The 16,209-nt window shown below is 39.6% G+C and overlaps 3 protein-coding genes across 8 annotated transcripts in view; all 3 read right to left on the bottom strand.

The window, feature by feature from the left end:
- Positions 1-487: 487 nt before the first annotated feature.
- On the bottom strand, positions 488-10,268 carry stra6l (STRA6-like). The gene is made up of 18 exons (XM_033623317.2): positions 10,024-10,268; positions 9,644-9,716; positions 7,793-7,893; positions 7,461-7,591; positions 7,226-7,346; positions 7,055-7,100; positions 6,729-6,854; positions 6,420-6,493; positions 5,301-5,409; positions 5,024-5,177; positions 4,740-4,815; positions 4,490-4,571; positions 4,029-4,077; positions 2,475-2,592; positions 2,242-2,361; positions 1,733-1,896; positions 1,332-1,475; positions 488-1,107 (listed from the first exon to the last, which is right to left on the bottom strand). The coding sequence occupies exons 1-18, from the start codon at positions 10,050-10,052 to the stop codon at positions 899-901; spliced, it is 1,926 nt and encodes a 641-aa protein (XP_033479208.1). The 5' UTR covers positions 10,053-10,268; the 3' UTR covers positions 488-898.
- Positions 10,269-10,624: 356 nt separating this feature from the next.
- On the bottom strand, positions 10,625-12,857 carry spink4 (serine peptidase inhibitor, Kazal type 4). Its single transcript, XM_033625150.2, has 4 exons — positions 12,708-12,857; positions 11,854-11,885; positions 11,304-11,416; positions 10,625-10,807 (listed from the first exon to the last, which is right to left on the bottom strand). Exons 1-4 carry the CDS (start codon positions 12,757-12,759, stop codon positions 10,762-10,764), a joined length of 243 nt encoding a protein of 80 aa, XP_033481041.2. The 5' UTR covers positions 12,760-12,857; the 3' UTR covers positions 10,625-10,761.
- A 148-nt stretch (positions 12,858-13,005) lies between these two features.
- Positions 13,006-16,209, bottom strand: part of LOC117255906 (phospholipid-transporting ATPase ABCA1-like) — a 41,559-nt gene continuing 38,355 nt past the window's right edge. For all 6 annotated transcript variants that reach the window (XM_033625147.2, XM_033625145.2, XM_033625148.2 and 3 more), the window contains exons 48-49: positions 15,890-16,133; positions 13,006-15,798 (exon numbers count right to left, since the gene is read on the bottom strand). In XM_033625147.2, the coding sequence (XP_033481038.1) occupies positions 15,655-15,798; positions 15,890-16,133 (388 nt within the window). In that variant the 3' untranslated portion in view covers positions 13,006-15,654. The remainder of the gene's footprint in view (positions 15,799-15,889; positions 16,134-16,209) is intronic.

Here is a 16,209-nt window from a genome sequence, read left to right as displayed (position 1 = left end):
GTATTTGGCATTGGTTTATGATGTTGAACGTATGTATTTCTCACATTTCTCTAATGAGCATTTAACTAGCTAAATGCATCACTTTATATGTGATTGACAAGTCGGAAAACGGTCGTTGGATATATATATATATATATATATATATATATATATATATATATATATATATATATATTTATATTTTAGCTAAATAGTCCAAATATGCTGCTTTTAAGTGGTGTCGGAAATATCAGCATTCAGCATTCCATACTTGTACTTATAACATAGCTAATGAATTAAAAATATAGCTAACATAGCTAATAAATTATTAAAACATTAATTAGAATCACCTCGACATCTTTTAAGTCATTCACACTGATGCAGCTTTACCATTTCTATTTTGCAGCATATAAACAACATATTTACAAGTAGAGACTTACACATGCTTGTTTTCAGGCCCAATGTATGCAGAGCACATATTGTATGTTCATTCAGAATACACAGCAGCTGTGTATAAACATTTATTATCATTTACATTTATAACAAAAACCTTGAATAACAAGCAGAATGGCTGTATGGTGTGGCTCACATGATTTTAATAAATTAAACATATTTAGGCTGATAAACAGCCAGCTGTAGTGCACCACATCCGTTAGTAGAATATGTGGCAGAGAGGTTGTTGTGATTATGTACAAAGGTCCACAGTTAACCTTGACCGTGTCCATATACTGTGCAGCAGTTCAAAACATAACTTGACTTAAACAGTCAATCTACAATACAGGTTCTCACAGTTTCCTTAAGTCAAATCTCCTAAGGACGAATGGATCACATTAATCAGATTATAACTCGTCAGATGAAAAAAACGTATCGAAAACACCACATGGTCACAACAAGATGAAAATCTATGTAAAATTTTTCTTTAAGACTCTTCTGCTGGTGTGACTACGATCTCTGGTAGCAAAACTTCCTTTGATTGAGAAGCCATGACACAAGCCTGCACCACTGTGTCCGACTGTACTGATGAAGATTGTGAGAGGTGGTGCTTCCTAAGCAGGATCAGATGAGGGTTCCGCAGTAGGGAATAAGCCAACATCCAACGCGTCCTGGCCCGGCTATTCACAGGGGATTCTGTAAAAAAGTTTAAAGTTAATAAACTAAAAACTAAGAAAAAATAATTATGATAAACAAATGCATAAATGCAATAAAGTGGGACCTAATTTAAAGAAAAAATTACTAGTTTCATCACTTGGTGTATCTTTGATAGTGTCCAGGTGGTAGCAGTAGTAGTTATTTTGTGGAGGATTGTTAATTTAAGAGACACACACACACGGACACACACACACAGTACTGACCGGACTGCAGGTTGTTGAATGTTGAGTATATAGATGCAGTGTGGCTCTCCAGCTTGTGATAGACCAGCAGCTGGCAGAAACACACCATGACTGGATTATTATGGTAGTGGTCAGCAAAGATCATCCCAATCCAAGTACCATAGCCTGGAACATGCAAGAAATACACACACACACACACACACACACACACACACACCATATATGAGACATAGCACTGAATTTATAGTGCATTTAACAATATGTGTTGATGAAAAAAACTCCTCTGATGTTTTGTAAAATGCTGCCATCTCCTGGAAGAAAATGATCTTCAAGGATGAATGGCTGTGACATTTAACGTCTTAACTCCTTGAACCAATATTTAAGTTTTGTCTCACATGAGCCTGGGTTGTAGTTAAGCTTACCAGCATCCAAGTTTTCATATCCTCTCTGCATAATGGTCCGGTCTATGCGAGACACTAGCCACGTTCCTGTCACAATGCTGAACACCAGCCTCATTATGCAGTTGCTGATCCCCATCACTACGTTGTAGAAAAAGAAGAAGTAGTTGAAGCAGTGGAATGCCTTCCTGAAGAGAGGGAAGAGAAACTGTGATTTACAGCTACTACAGATTCACTTTGAATGACATTCAGTTGTCCTATTAACGTTCAACATATAGGTATTAAAAGTAACATATTCATTCTGTATCTGCTTGTGTCAGCAAGTCACTGAAGCTGCTTTACACCACTGGTTAAGTGAGAAAGTGCTTCACCATCACATTATGTCATCAAACAGTCCACAGCTAATTTCTGTTTTGGCCTTTATTACCAGCACTTCCCTTTTCGGTGGTCAGTGTTTGCTGCCAAATGGAGGACCTGGGTTTGATGGTCTCATGGTCGGTGCTTACGTTATATCTATATTGAAATATACCAACCTGTTGTTGATAGCCAGAGGTTTCTGCTTATCAGTTGGAGACATTTTGTCCTGAAGGAAGAAGATCTGAACCAGAGCTATCTGGAGGAAAACCAGGGCAATGACCAGAGTGATGGTCAAACTGAAAGACACAGGAGAAAGGTTAAAATCAATCAACCAACATGTTTATCTGTCAATCTAACCATCCATTCACATGCAGTCATATATCCACAACTCCACAGAAAGCAGCCTTACAGTATAAGCCCCAGGTTGCTGAGCATGCTCAGTGCTTTTCCATGCTGTATGGGAAGAACCAGCGCATAGACGAACAGCAGAGCAAACAGGAAGTGGATAAAATGGACAATCAGGTAGCCTAAAGAGAAAATACAGAAGAGACGTTTTCATATTTTACTCGTGGTGTGACTGTGCTGTTGTTTAGTCATTTTTCTATTCCATTCTCAGAACAAATCTTTTCTGTGCAGTAGGACAATATTACAGATCTATCCATGCATAACTCCTGTAATATTTTCACATGGCCACTATCAACAAATGTAATGACTGAGTAAAATGTTTCTCTACAAACATGTTTAGTGGTATTCCATTAAAAGGTGTCTAAGGTTTTGTTGAGATGTTGATTTGTGGAGGTTTGATACCAATTACTGGATCTTAGCCATGGATGAATCACTGAATGGGCCTACTGGGCTCAGGCCCACGAGCCTAAAGTGGGATTTGTAGTTGTGCAGCAAACCTTGTGCTGTAGCCTATGCTGTTGTGAGCATTTATACTTGTGCTGTGGTCTGTGTCACTCTGCACCTCTAAAACAGTAATTGGTGGCAGGGTTTCTGTGAAGTTTAGTTGATTCAAAACACAACAAAAACATGGCTTAATAGAGACCTTAATTTCAAACACAAGCACACAAATTGGCTTCACTATAACTTGCAGCATTCACAGACAAACACTTGTCTTTATCTGGACACATTTTCCCCACAAATACAACATGCTAATGTTTTTAGCACAAGCCTATGGCATTTTACACTGTATAAATTAGCCTAGCGAATAGCAGAGATTTCCTCTGCTCATATGAAACCAGGATAAATCTTGAAGTATAAATCCCTGAAGATTCAAAATGCTATTTTTGCAGAGGCTTTACTGTTTTCACAATTTATTGTTTCTTATATGTGAAATTAAAGTAAATAAAAACTTTGTTTCCACTGAGGGAAATGGTCTCAGCTTACAAAAATAAACAGGAGGTCTGTGTTGCCGCGTAGGCTCCATGTTGACGCAGAGCCTACGCCATTGCTGTGGCATTGATTCAATGCAGAAGTATAAATTCCGCCTAAGTAGAAAAGGTGGTGGGGCCTTTTGCATATCTGTGACAGCTGTCTAAGAATCCGCCCATGATCTTAGCTGGATTATTTTTTAAGTTATCACAAAGAAAACTACCAGACTTTTGTGCTTTTCTCACCACTGTTATATTGCCCTGACGGTCAAAGCTAAAACTAAAGCTCTCCAGTGAATTACTTTTGCAGCATGAGACAGGCTTTACCTCAAGTTTTACTGACAAACCCAAAATCCCTTAAATGAGTTGAACTCATTTGATTGCATCTATTATATGAGCTTATTCACTGAAGTTAGTCATTGTCTTAAACTCCTGTTAATGTGTACTTTCCCTCAACAGGAAAGCAAATTTTGGACTCAGTCCCATAACATGTGCTGATAAAAATACATCTGCTCATCTCCTGTTTTTGTTTTTTAATTTCATGTAGTACATGTCAGTTCCTTGTGTGTTTCAGGAGATAAAAAGCTTACCCCACAGTGTAAACGCTATTTGCCAACCAGAGTATCTTGCAATGGAAGCCTGTGGAAACAAAAAACAACATAAAAAATAAAACTTATTTTAAATGCAATAAAATACAGAAAGAGGTTAAATTAAATGAGGTGAAGACATTCACACATGTAGAGTACCACATGCTCTGCATATCTGAATCACTCAAATTGATGCTACCACAGCGAAATACTACAGACTTAGTTGCCAGTGTGAGTGTTGGTAGAGCCTGCTGGTGGGGTGCAGTGGCCATATGGTTTTCAATATGAGGAGCAAAGAATATGTAAATGACATACACTGTGATGCACATCATGACCTGTAAACAGGGGAAACTGGGGCCAGTGTCATAATTGTGAATGCTGGTTTGGGTCTTTAGTGCCAAGCCGAAGTCAAATTTGCCCAAGAGTTGCCTGCCATCTGCTGCACGCGTGTGTGTGTTACTTACTACGCTGAGAGCAGATTTGGGGTTGCGAAACCTCTCAGGAAGAAAAGTCTTCTGTCCCCTCCACAGCCGCTTTAAGTGTTTTCTGTGGCGACAGTGCACCATGTCACTCATCTATGAGGTTCTTTGTAATAACTAATTAGGAAATTTCATCTAACTTTCCAAAACTAAATCAGTTTACTTACTTTTTTTAGACGGTTATCTTAGAATTTCAATACATTTATATATTTATATCTATTATTAGGTCTCTTACCTGTAACAGGCCAAGACATGGAAGCAATAGGCCACAGAATTGAGACTAGCGAAGATGGTGGTAGCAAACCAAGACCCTGAAATAAACGAAATAGCAACAATCTTTCTTAGTTAAATTTATCAGGCCGCAGTGGAGAGTTGATTTTTGTTTTTTTCTTATCTTTAGAACCAAGGAAGCAGGACAAATGTGGTGGAAATGTCACCAAAACCTGTTTGATGTCCACCATACACAAGAATGAAGCATCAATCAGATCATGATTATGAGGGGGGGTTAGACCAACTCACTCCTAGCCACCAGGATGAATTCTTCCAGCTGCGGCATCATGACTTCCAGAGGTTCAGTCTGGTTACAAGAGGCAACCAGCTGTTTTAGTGTGTTCTTCCACCTTTCTGCTTTGTCAAAAGTCACATTGCTGAGACTGTAGTCTGCCAGGGTCATCTACAGAAATGACACCACAATCATTACACACAGCAGATGCTCAGATAAGGTGTTTGTCTAACACTTGTCCAACACAAAGTGTATGGATGAGGCAGTTAAATGACAAGAGATGGCTTGCTGTACCGTATATAGGCCTATAAGGGATATAATGACGGTGCCAATGATCCTGTTGGGAAACTTGAAGTGGGGATCCCACTCATACACTCTTCTCTGAAACCAGCTGAGGGGCTTACTGTGACACAGAAAGGGGTGTTAAAACAATTATGCATGTGTGTGTCCATGGCTGTCTGAATTCTTATACTGTAACTACATTTTTTTTTTTTAAACAAGGGGGGGCGACAAATTAATTAACTTGTGTGACATAAGTAGGGGAGTATTACATGTTTCATTACAATTTTTCAGCCTCCATATTTGCTACCAAAATTAAAAATGGTTGTCAGGTGGCAAAGAAGCGTGCAGTTGATCCTTTAATAAAACAATGGATTTTCTCCAATCGTAAATTATACGTAACATCCTTAATCCAATGTTTATATAATGGAGGTGAAAAATCCTTCCATTTACACAGGACGAGCCTTCTGGCCAGAAGTGAGCAAAAAGAAACAATATGTGTTTGGGCTCTACTTAAGTTACCATTGCGAGGAGTTACTCCAAATATTGCCATGGACATAAATGAGGCAACCAGCTGTCCAAACATTGTTGAAAAAGTTTTAAATATTAAATCCCAGAAATGAAACATTTTCAGACATAAAGTGGCTGAAGACAGTTTACTGTATCTACAATTTTTGTGGCATGTAGGATTATTATTGTTGCATGTAAAGCATCTTCCATGTGACATTACTCATGATATCACTGCAGTAGAGAAGCTGACTCCTAAATCTTGGGTGCTGCAGCTAAACAGCACCTGAACCTACCAGGCTTTAAACTGGTACGCACTGAACTAAATTACCACACGGCAATAAATAAATAATTATGATTGATAAACACAATTTTTACTTTGATGGATTATCAGTATGCAAATACTCTTCTCCCTAGAGAAATGAATGATAAATAGTGACTGAAAGGTGGTCAAAAAGACTCATAACTAGATTTTTATGTTCTGTTTCTGAAAATTACTGATGTCAAGTGCTCAAAATTTTTGGTAAACCTGTTAAATCATGCAGAAAAAGTGTATTGCTCAAAAACCAACAGAACTGAAAACCACCTCTTAAACCAGAAGGACTTGCAAATGACTGTGTAATCTACCTCTGTGCAGGTGTTTTCCTCAGCAGTCTCAGTACATGCTGCACCTGGTGGTGCTCAGTCAGCTCCTCAGGGTCCTGACAACAGATTCAGCACATTCATAGATTAGATAGACACATAGGTCAGTAGAGATTTTATTATTAAGCAAACAAAAACCTGATATATAATCAGTGCATACTGTACTGTGAGGGGGAATAACATACATACATTTCACAATAAAACACAAAGTAGTTTATCGATCAATAGTTTTATCTACATTAAAAATACACAGCAAGAATGATTTCAAAGATTTTATGCATTAGGCATGCTGACCTCTTCTTCCAATTGCAGATGAATTCGAATAGCTTTTACCAGAATGTAGATAAATCGCCCCATGAGGAAGATGAGGGAGAGGATGCAGGGCCATTGCACAATCACCTTTTGGTATTTACCCAGAATCTTTAAAACCAAACACAAAGTCTGTCACATTTTCTCATGGTATTTCAAACACATACCAACAGGTCGCTCATCATACATCAGTGTTTTGTAGAGCCTGATTTATTTAGGTGTGAGGGAGGAGGCTGGTTTCTTGGTGGAGGCCACGCTGCAACAGGCACATGATATTAACACCATTCATGATGAGTTGAATACCCACCTACCTTACCATTGGGACAGGTGAATGTATCCCAGACTGTAACAATGATCCTAAAAACAAGCAGGGAGACATGATGTTTTGTGAAAGACAAACACTAAAGAAACCCTTTGCTCTAGTAATCCACATTTTTAAGAAAAGAAAATGAGTGTCTAAACATATATGAGTGGCTGTTTACCAGGCCAGAGAGTAGAATATTCCCAGCACTGCCCCAGCTGCTCTGAAAGGTGTGGACAGACAGGCAAAGAAAGGGAGATAGACCAGGCCCACCTCTAACGCTCCAACCAAATACAATATAGCTGGAAAGAACAGTCAGACAACATCACATCAGTTAGTGCGTTTATTTCTTGTATCTGCAAAGTAAACAGGTCTGATTGTAGAGCCTGGACAACAATGGTAAACAATGGGAGTACCTCTGGCCCAGGGCGGGACAGTGAAGGGGACGTAATTTTCAGAGAAGAGCAGCAGGACGCTGGAGGACACGGCACCAAATGCAAACCCATAGGACCAACGATTACTGAGGCTGCCTATCGTATCCAAAGGACTGAGACACAGTGGAATCATTAACACAAGAACATATCGCTGATTATGTGGTTGCTAATGAAGCCTGTCAAAAATACAGGTAGACTGTTGCTTATAATGACACCAGTACTGAATTTCAGACACGTCAGTTGTGATATTAAAACAGATATTTGCTATTGATTTTTCTCTCCACATTCATAGTTGCTGTCTGCTGTTGACTTACACCACAATGGCAAAACGTCCGCCCAGGAAGGGCAGTCTGTCGTCGATGGCGAGTCTCTTGGCTCTCTTCTGGAGGAACGACAGCACCCCTGTGATCACCAGCTGGAAGACAAAATATCAATAGATAATATACAAACAATGCAATGCTTTGTTAGCATTGCTGAAAGTGTGTGAAATGGAAAGAAGTTGACTTATATTGTATGTTCAAGGTGGCAGGACGATTCACTGAATTGAGGAGTCATCTTGTAAAAACAAGGTCTCACATTTGATTCTCCCTGCAAGCGTCCTAAGATCAAGTTGCTGTATCTACCTGCTCATTAATTACAGATAAAGTAGTCACATGACATCTATTGCATGTCTGTCCGTCCTAGAAGAGGGATCCCTGCTCAGTTGCTCTTCTGGGGTATCTACCATTTGCTCCCCTGTTAAAGGGTTTTTTTGGGGGAGTTTTTTGCTTATCCACTGTGACATCCCAGCATATGACATCCGTCTGTCATATGGTGTAAAGCCCTCTGGGCAAATTGTGATTTGTGATATTGGGCTTTAAAAACAAAATTGAATTGAACTGAATTGAACTGAACTGAACTGAACTGAACCGAACCGAACCGAACCGAACCGAACTGAACTGAACTGAACTGAATTGAATTGAATTGAATTGAACTGAATAGTGCAGGTATGCACTCTGCCACTAGCTGTTGTGTGTTTTCAGTTCTTGGTTGTATAGCATCATTTTGTTACTCTGTATGACACCCATTAAAAATGATCATTTTTCCAGACTTGTAAAAAAAAATGATATTACCATGTACTGCAAAATTTCAGTTTTACTTGCTGCTGAGTATAAATCAGGTATCTCCAAATTTTGTGATTTTTAATTTTACAGGAAAATGGAGGGATTGAGAACTTCTGGTTGAGAAATGTCTCCTCCTCATAAACTAAGTCCCTTTAAAAACACTCTGGATTATCTGAAAACACAAAGTTAGAATTTAGGGCTGCCATTCTTGGCTCCTGACAACTCTGGGTTTTAGAGATACATGTTTTTCACAGGACAGGGACCAATGGAAAAAGGACGTTTTGAAAAGCCAATTAACATGTCAAACAACGCCCATATTCCAGGTTAAAGACGTGCAGAGGCGGAGCCAGACATATATACATTTGTTGCTCAGCCTAAACCTTCTGGGGGTGCGGTGGCATGCTCCCCTGTGGAGATTTTCCCATTCACAGTAGCTATATACAGTATTTTTCACGCCATTTGAAATTCTGTAAATCATTTGGTAAAACAAAATAGTTACTAAATGAAAAAAAAAAAAAATCACGTAGAGCCTGTGTCCCATTTTGTATCTAATTGTTCTGCAACTGTCCTCATCATTCTGAAACCATGACACAACAAATGTAAAAGATGACTTATTTTCGCTCCTGCAACTTTAAAAGAGGCAAACATTACTTTTTTTAGGTTTCATGACATAGATAGAGTGGGGATTTAATGTAAACAGCATTTCTAATCTTGAAAGCTATTTTCATTTTTCTATGCTGGGGTAGAGTTCACAGAATGAATGTTTAGCTGATTGCATCATTTGAATCCATCCCATAATAATCTGGGCTGCTCTAATTGCACATCAAGGATCCCCATGAAAGCAAAGTCTTCAATACACTTATTGAATATTAGGCCAACAGAGGCACATTTACCCAATGACAGCATGGCAGGATAAACAAAATGGGCATATATTATTATCTGTATGACACAAAGTTGAAGGTTTAAAATCCTAAAAGTTTTGGTGCTTTTGAGGAAACATTCGGGGTTGGACCACCAGAGCCCCTCCCCCCAGCTTCACTCCTGGATAAAAGGACAACTTACCGCTGGTATGAGCGACAGGTGCAGGAAAAGATCCATTGAGATTCCATTTTGACAGTCCTGAACTTTGGCGACCCTGGAGAAACAGGATGTAGCACAGTTTAATGTAACTGATCTGAACTTTAGGCTCAACAAAATGAAACTAAACTCAACTGAGCAAACAAGGTTAAAAAAATCATTACTATTGTATAATATGAGTTCATAATACATCAATAAACTCAGGTTCAGGTTCACTGTCGCTCTGTCTTGATTCAAAACAGCTAGATCCAGGTTGTTAATCATAACTCAGCGTAACGTCATAACCAACAGCTGATAGTGACAGAGTAAGGAGCAGTATCGTAATGCTAGCAGCAGTAAGCAGAGTATTTGCAGTGCGTACTCACCCACTGTTCGCTGGGATTCTTATCATCATTGATAAGGCAGTTTACTGAAGTCTTATAAGCTTGTCCTGCTACACTGTCCAGATGAAGGAAGTGACAGGATTGAAACCACTTCTCTGTTTCCTAGTTTCAACCACGTGACCCACACATTTTGACCTTTGACCTGAGGATTCAACACTCCATTTCTCTGTATTTTACTGTCCTCTCTGCCAGTGTGTTGCTCTGTGCTTCTTTCGCTGTTGCATTTCCTCACAGTCTCTTGTTTGTCTTCATCACACACACGCACACACACGCACACACACACACACACCTGAACATTATTGACCACTGTGTTACTCAGTTTCAGGAGTGTAAACATTTGGCTCTCCCACGGAGATAACCAACTGATCATTCACCTCCTGCCTTCACTTTACAAAGGAATGCTTTCAGATCATGTGACCTAAATCAATATCCTTTCTTTTTTTCTTTCCCCTTGTATCGCCTCTGTTGCAAATCAGCAACAAAAAACCGTTTACTAGCTTCCTCTTCATGAATTTTTACTCCCTCACTTTTTTACTCCCTCCATAAACATGATCCACAATTCATGTGTATAAAAAACAGAAGGTTGTTCACTGCTGGGAAAGTTTTATTACTGTTTGCAATGACACAAAAGTTTGGGACATATTGTTGCACAGATCTGTGTTGGGTTGATAATCAGGTCTGGATTGGTTCCTTTAGCTTTGGCTTCATCCCCTGCGCAGGTCAGCAGCTCTCCTCTTTGGCAATCAAAATGTCCGTCTTGGTTGCTCTGCAAAGAGGATCATAACATGACATGGCTGTGAGTCATTCCTTTTCGCTTAGCTGAGATTCAGTTCAACTTTGTATCAGTGTTGGTGGTTAGATTGAAAACAAGGCAGTTTAAAAGATTGTTTTTGGAAGTCACACCTCGTAAACTCATTGTGTCTGATTGTGGGAGTAAAGTCGAGCAACAGTGGAGATAAATTGTAAAAAAAAAAAATCAATGTTTTCAAGAATTGGTCATCAGAAAAATGAAACAGTAATGACTAATGACACTAGGTCATTAAGTGTGAAAACAAAGAGATGAATCATAAAGTGGAAAGCTTCCAGTCATTTGAATCAGCTGCTGCTGACAGCCTGTTCAGGGTTCAGTCTTGTGACTGTAGTCCTTAAATTCATCCACCACCAGAGGACGACTCCAACACTTTGTCCTCCTCACAGTCAACATGGATGTTGTTGAGCTAATGTGTGACTATCCTGAGAGTGGAGCAGCTGTGTGTACTCACTGTCTCTGGACACACAGGGTACACTCATTGGCATAAGTGTTTCCATCGGTGCCACACACAGGGGCGAGGTTCAGAGGGCAGGCGTCTATCTGCTCCACATCAGGACAGGAAGGCTGCCAGGAGATACACACAGGTGCTGGAGTGACTTAGGGTACTTTCTTTCTATACCTCATTGGAAAGCTCAGCACAGAGGCGTAGATTTCAGCAGGGACGCAGGTGATTCATCGCCCCCAAGTGTTTGTCCTCCCCAATAAAACAGAATTAAGGGAATTTACACCATAAACTGACACAGAAAGGCACTTGTTGCAAAAAAATCCACCAGAATGCAGGAAATTAGGTGTTTGCGACTTAAATTTTTTTAGTGTAGGACGCCAAAACCCTTCATTTCACATGTGTCCACCCCAATCTTGAAACGACACCCATGCCTTAGCTCAGCTTTCATGATGTACGCTTAAAATTCCTTCAGTAACACACATTATTATTTATATCACTCCTTTTCTTACACTTTAAACCACAGTACACATTAAACACCCCTTATATGCACACACACCTTTCTCAGGAGTCCAGATTTCTCCTCAGCATCTGTAAAGGAAGCAGATGATCTCTTAACCCAAACATGTGTACATGATATGACTCCATATGCCTGCTTACGTGTAAGAACATGAAGCCATCTGATACTGAAAAAAATATCAACAGCATGCAAAACTGAGTGTTCACCCACAGACTTGAATTCTACATGAATTTGTGGCAAAATAAGGACAGTCAGAATCAAAATCAGAATCTTGATAACTGCCATGTAGGTTTTCACATACAAGGAATTTGCTTTGGTGATTTGGTGCATAGAGGTACATAAATATAGATTCAAAAAATGACATTAAAATGTCAAAAAATGATATTAAAAATGTACATCATGCACAGGGTGGCTGTTTAAAATGAAAGATATAGGCTGAAATGTGCAAAAATATTTTCTACCTGACTGTGATTTATTTTAAAATAGTCAGTGTTAGTACTATTCTTGATCCATTACTGTTAGGACACTATAAATAGTGGCGTTGAAATCCTCAAATGTGAGTGTTTAATATACCGCACAGTGCTTATAAAAAACATCCAAACAAGTATTTCATATTTGAATATTTCTCTTAATTTCAAGTCGTAGATATCTGTTTTTACCTTTACTTCTACTTTTGTTGGGTCATTGTAAAAAAAACCCACACTAAACCCCCTTTGACACAATTTTGTAAGATGATAAAAAATGAAAGCTTCCAATGGGGGTGAATACTTTGCGTGTTTCATTCTATAGCATCTAAATAGAAATCTCTAGAAATTGTTCTTTTGACATAAATCTATAAAAACCCTTGAACAAGAATGCAAAAATATCTCAAAAAAGTGTGTTTTCTTTGTTACCTGCAGCCACACAGATGAGCAGGAGTCCCAGAAAAACAACTCTTCCAATCATGATGTCGGTGTGTGAATAACTAAAAGTGACAGAAAACTCTGGCAATGTAATTGTGTCAGTGTGGGGGTGTGTGTGTGTGGGAACCCAGCAGGTGAAACTAGACACACAAACACATGCACACTCTAGAAACTTATAGTCATCAGCTAACATTAACACATTCACGCCCAAACATACAGTATCTTTTGTTCAGTCACTGGCTACAAACTCCCATTTCACATTTCACAAACAAAATGCAAAACAATCAGGTTTTTTTTTTGTTCAAAATGTATGAATTTTTTTATTTATTAATGTAAAGAGTAACTATACACAATGCTTAACAGACCCAAACAGCTGTTTAATACTTAAAAATGTAAACAAATAATAATATTGAGCACGAGAAGAGAAAAATCACCACCGTAGTTCTGTCCTGCATGTCTCTCTTTCATTATCTTACTCATGTCTCTCGTTGCATGTCAGCCTTTGTTCTCCATTTCAAGTTTCAAACAAACGCTGTGATGCAACGATGTAGCTTCATTACGTCTGAATTATACCTGTGTTCCAGTGCAGAGGTTTGTTTTTAAATTGTCTGATACACCCAAATCCCTACTTCTACATCTTTGACACAACAGGCTATGAAGTCGATAAAGTGCTTGCAATTACTGAGGGGTTTTGGTGCGTTCCAAGATTTGATATGACACAGAGAACCCGTAATGACAATCTGTCATCAATTTAAACCCTGGATACGAGTTGGGTTTTTTATGGACTATAAAGCATTACAAGCACAACTCTAATTGCTGTGGTCCCGTATTCATGCGTAGTCTGGCTTGTCGACTAGCTCTGAAAACATTTGTGTTAAGCATCTCAACCTCACGTCTAGAAAATTTGAGTTAGTAACAGTACAGTTAACTTCAGTGTGGCAGCTTATTAATGTGGACAGACAATGGGGTTAGAATTTGGCAACATGAGTAAAAAGAAAAAACTTGCAGTCTGATGAAGACTGAACGAGGGAGCGCACATTTTACACATGTGAGCTTTTTGTTTCGAGCTGCTGACGATGGGTAGAGAACTGAAATCAAAGCTTTACAAAACAGTTGCCTCTTCCATATTATGCTGGTGGATCAAAGATATATATTCAGCTCCATTTGGCACAGATACTGTTTGTTCACTCCACTGGTAACAATGTTTTTTCTGACTTGACACCACAAAGTTGCTACTGTACATAATATCCACATTGGTTCTGGCTCAGGTCGTAAAACGCTCCCATTGCGCCCTCACACAGGCACATATAAAAACACGTTACTGGAAAAGATCTCACACAAGCAGAAGATCTGTGTCTTCACTGTGTATGAGAGCTACACCTGCAGGAACATTTCCATCGCATTGCCAAAAATCACATTTTAGATACAGATTTTCCTTTTTTTTTTTTTTTAAACAACAGAATTTAGATGCCACATATACAAACTGTATGTGCCAGTAATCCCACAACAATGGAGCACAATTCAGTCGCCTCCAGTCCTTTTACGAGCTGATCTGTTGGCATGCTTCGGCACACACACAGAAGTGCTGATAGTCCGGGTGTGTTGCCCAGTGGAAAGCATGCAGTATATTTTTCCAATGCACTTTCAGAAAAACGAGTCCAAATCCTCCAGCAATCCCCAGCTTTCACGTGAAGTCACAACTGCCAGTCTGCGATGGTCACCGTGCGTCCGCTCTGAGTCGCCTTCAGTTCATTTAAAGAGAGCAGGGCGAGTAGAAACAAGCCAGTATAGCAGACTGCACATCCTGTACAGACATCAAGCAACCACAAGATTTTTTTTCTCTGTTTTTGAAAATAAAGGACACATTTTTTTTTTTTTAGAAAAACAGTCAAGTTTCTTTCATCACCTTCACAAAAAGAACTTTTTTGTGCTTTGATGTTGGTGTCTGTCTTGTACATTCCTGGGCAGCCTACATACATTGTTGTTGTTTTAATGGAGTGCTCAGATTTCTCTCTCCACCATGATACAGTATAGGCACTGTGCTGGACAATGTCAAGGACACAAAGGAACAACAAATAAAAAAGACAACTTTGTTATCAATCTTAATTGTCATCCAAACAAAGGAAAAAAAAACTCCATAGAGGTTAAGTCTATTAGAATGAAATTACCTTTAAAAAACCTAATTAGTAAAAATTAACATGTTGCATGATTGTGACTGAAATCGATTGCATTGAAGATGCTGTTTTACCATCATTTGCGTGATAAAAACCACTGCGCTTGGTGATGAAGAGAGATCGAGAGAGGTTTGACCCTGAATAAAAAAGTAGTCAGACCGTCTTTCAGCAGTTGGCAGTGAATGATCTGAACTTTTTTTGTTTGTTTGTTTCACGCTGTCGTGATTTCACGATACAGAGCAGCACGTACACAGTCCCGCTGACTACTGCTAACTACTTTTAGGAACGGGGATTAAAAACAAGAGATATTTCCTTCCATCATCCCCGATGCCATGTCCGTTGAGTGAGTAGCAGGGCTACGAGCTTTCCAGGCTAGCGCAGCGTCGTAATCCTGCTGTCGCTTCAAGTGTTTTTAATCTTCACTTTCTTTCTGTCCATCTCGTGAAGGAGAAGCGCCGGTCTCCAACCCTCACAGGAATATCTTCTCATCTTAAATATCTTTATATATATTTCTTGCATTGATTTGCATTGAGTTTTCATTGTTTCAGTGTCTGTCACGATACCTGCAGTCTCTGCCTTTTCAAGAGGCTGTGCGCTGAAGTGCAGGCCCACTGAGAAATGATAACAATTAAAAAAGACTAAAAAATAGAAATAAAAAAAGGACATAGTTTATCTCCCCCCTGTGGGTTAGTGGTCCATATTTTCTAGGTCGGGGGGAGGGGTGGGTGAAGCATAGCAACTCCCACTGATGGTATGTTGTGGAATCAGACACAGCTCTCCCTGGTCTTGTTGTCTGTGAGGAAAGAGTTTAGCTGGGAAATGTCCACTACCACAGCGTCCCGTTTGTTCAGATGGACATCTTTCAAATGGTCCTCGTCACTTTGGTCCTTGGCGAAATTTACAAACACCTGTGGGAGGGAGAAGAAGAGGAAGGAGAACATTAGACTCAGCCTGTACTAAAATCACAACCCAGCTATAGCCAGAGCCTCGGGTGCTTACTTGGTCTAACGTTGTCTGTGAGACGGAGTAGTCTTCTATGCTGAGGGTCTCCTTGTTTTTTGAGAGCAGGGAGAAGATGCGTGCGAGGGATGTGAGGGAGGTGGGCAGCTGGTACTGAAGCATGTTGCGGTGTTTTTCTTTTAGTGTGCTGCCAGGCAGCTCCCGCTCGATGAACTCCATCACCGGCCGCAGATCTGGGTCTGGGCCAGCCACCCGCAGGATGATGGTGTAACCATCACCAAACCTAATAAGAATGCAACAAAGCAAGTTTCATTCAACTGAACTGTTGATTTTATAAACTGTAAAACAGTCTCTCTTTT

Source organism: Epinephelus lanceolatus, chromosome 3 (assembly GCF_041903045.1).
Source record: "Epinephelus lanceolatus isolate andai-2023 chromosome 3, ASM4190304v1, whole genome shotgun sequence".
NCBI classification, from domain to species: Eukaryota; Metazoa; Chordata; class Actinopteri; order Perciformes; family Serranidae; genus Epinephelus; species Epinephelus lanceolatus.
This window is presented reverse-complemented; position numbering and strand designations above follow the sequence as displayed.

What these genes read in the sequence shown, in the direction of transcription:
- spink4 (XM_033625150.2), bottom strand. Translation starts at nt 12,759, where the DNA reads ATGATTGGAAGAGTTGTTTTTCTGGGACTCCTGCTCATCTGTGTGGCT. An exon ending in GCTCATCTGTGTGGCTGCAG is followed by an intron (nt 11,886 to 12,707) that starts GTAACAAAGAAA and finishes CTTCCTTTACAG; the next exon opens with ATGCTGAGGAGAAATCTGGA. An exon ending in AATCTGGACTCCTGAGAAAG is followed by an intron (nt 11,417 to 11,853) that starts GTGTGTGTGCAT and finishes ATCTCCTGGCAG; the next exon opens with CCTTCCTGTCCTGATGTGGA.
- stra6l (XM_033623317.2), bottom strand. Translation starts at nt 10,052, where the DNA reads ATGATGATAAGAATCCCAGCGAACAGTGG. An exon ending in CCAAATCTGCTCTCAGCGTA is followed by an intron (nt 4,078 to 4,489) that starts GTAAGTAACACA and finishes TTGTTTCCACAG; the next exon opens with GCTTCCATTGCAAGATACTC. An exon ending in ATTCAACAACCTGCAGTCCG is followed by an intron (nt 1,108 to 1,331) that starts GTCAGTACTGTG and finishes ACTTTTTTACAG; the next exon opens with AATCCCCTGTGAATAGCCGG.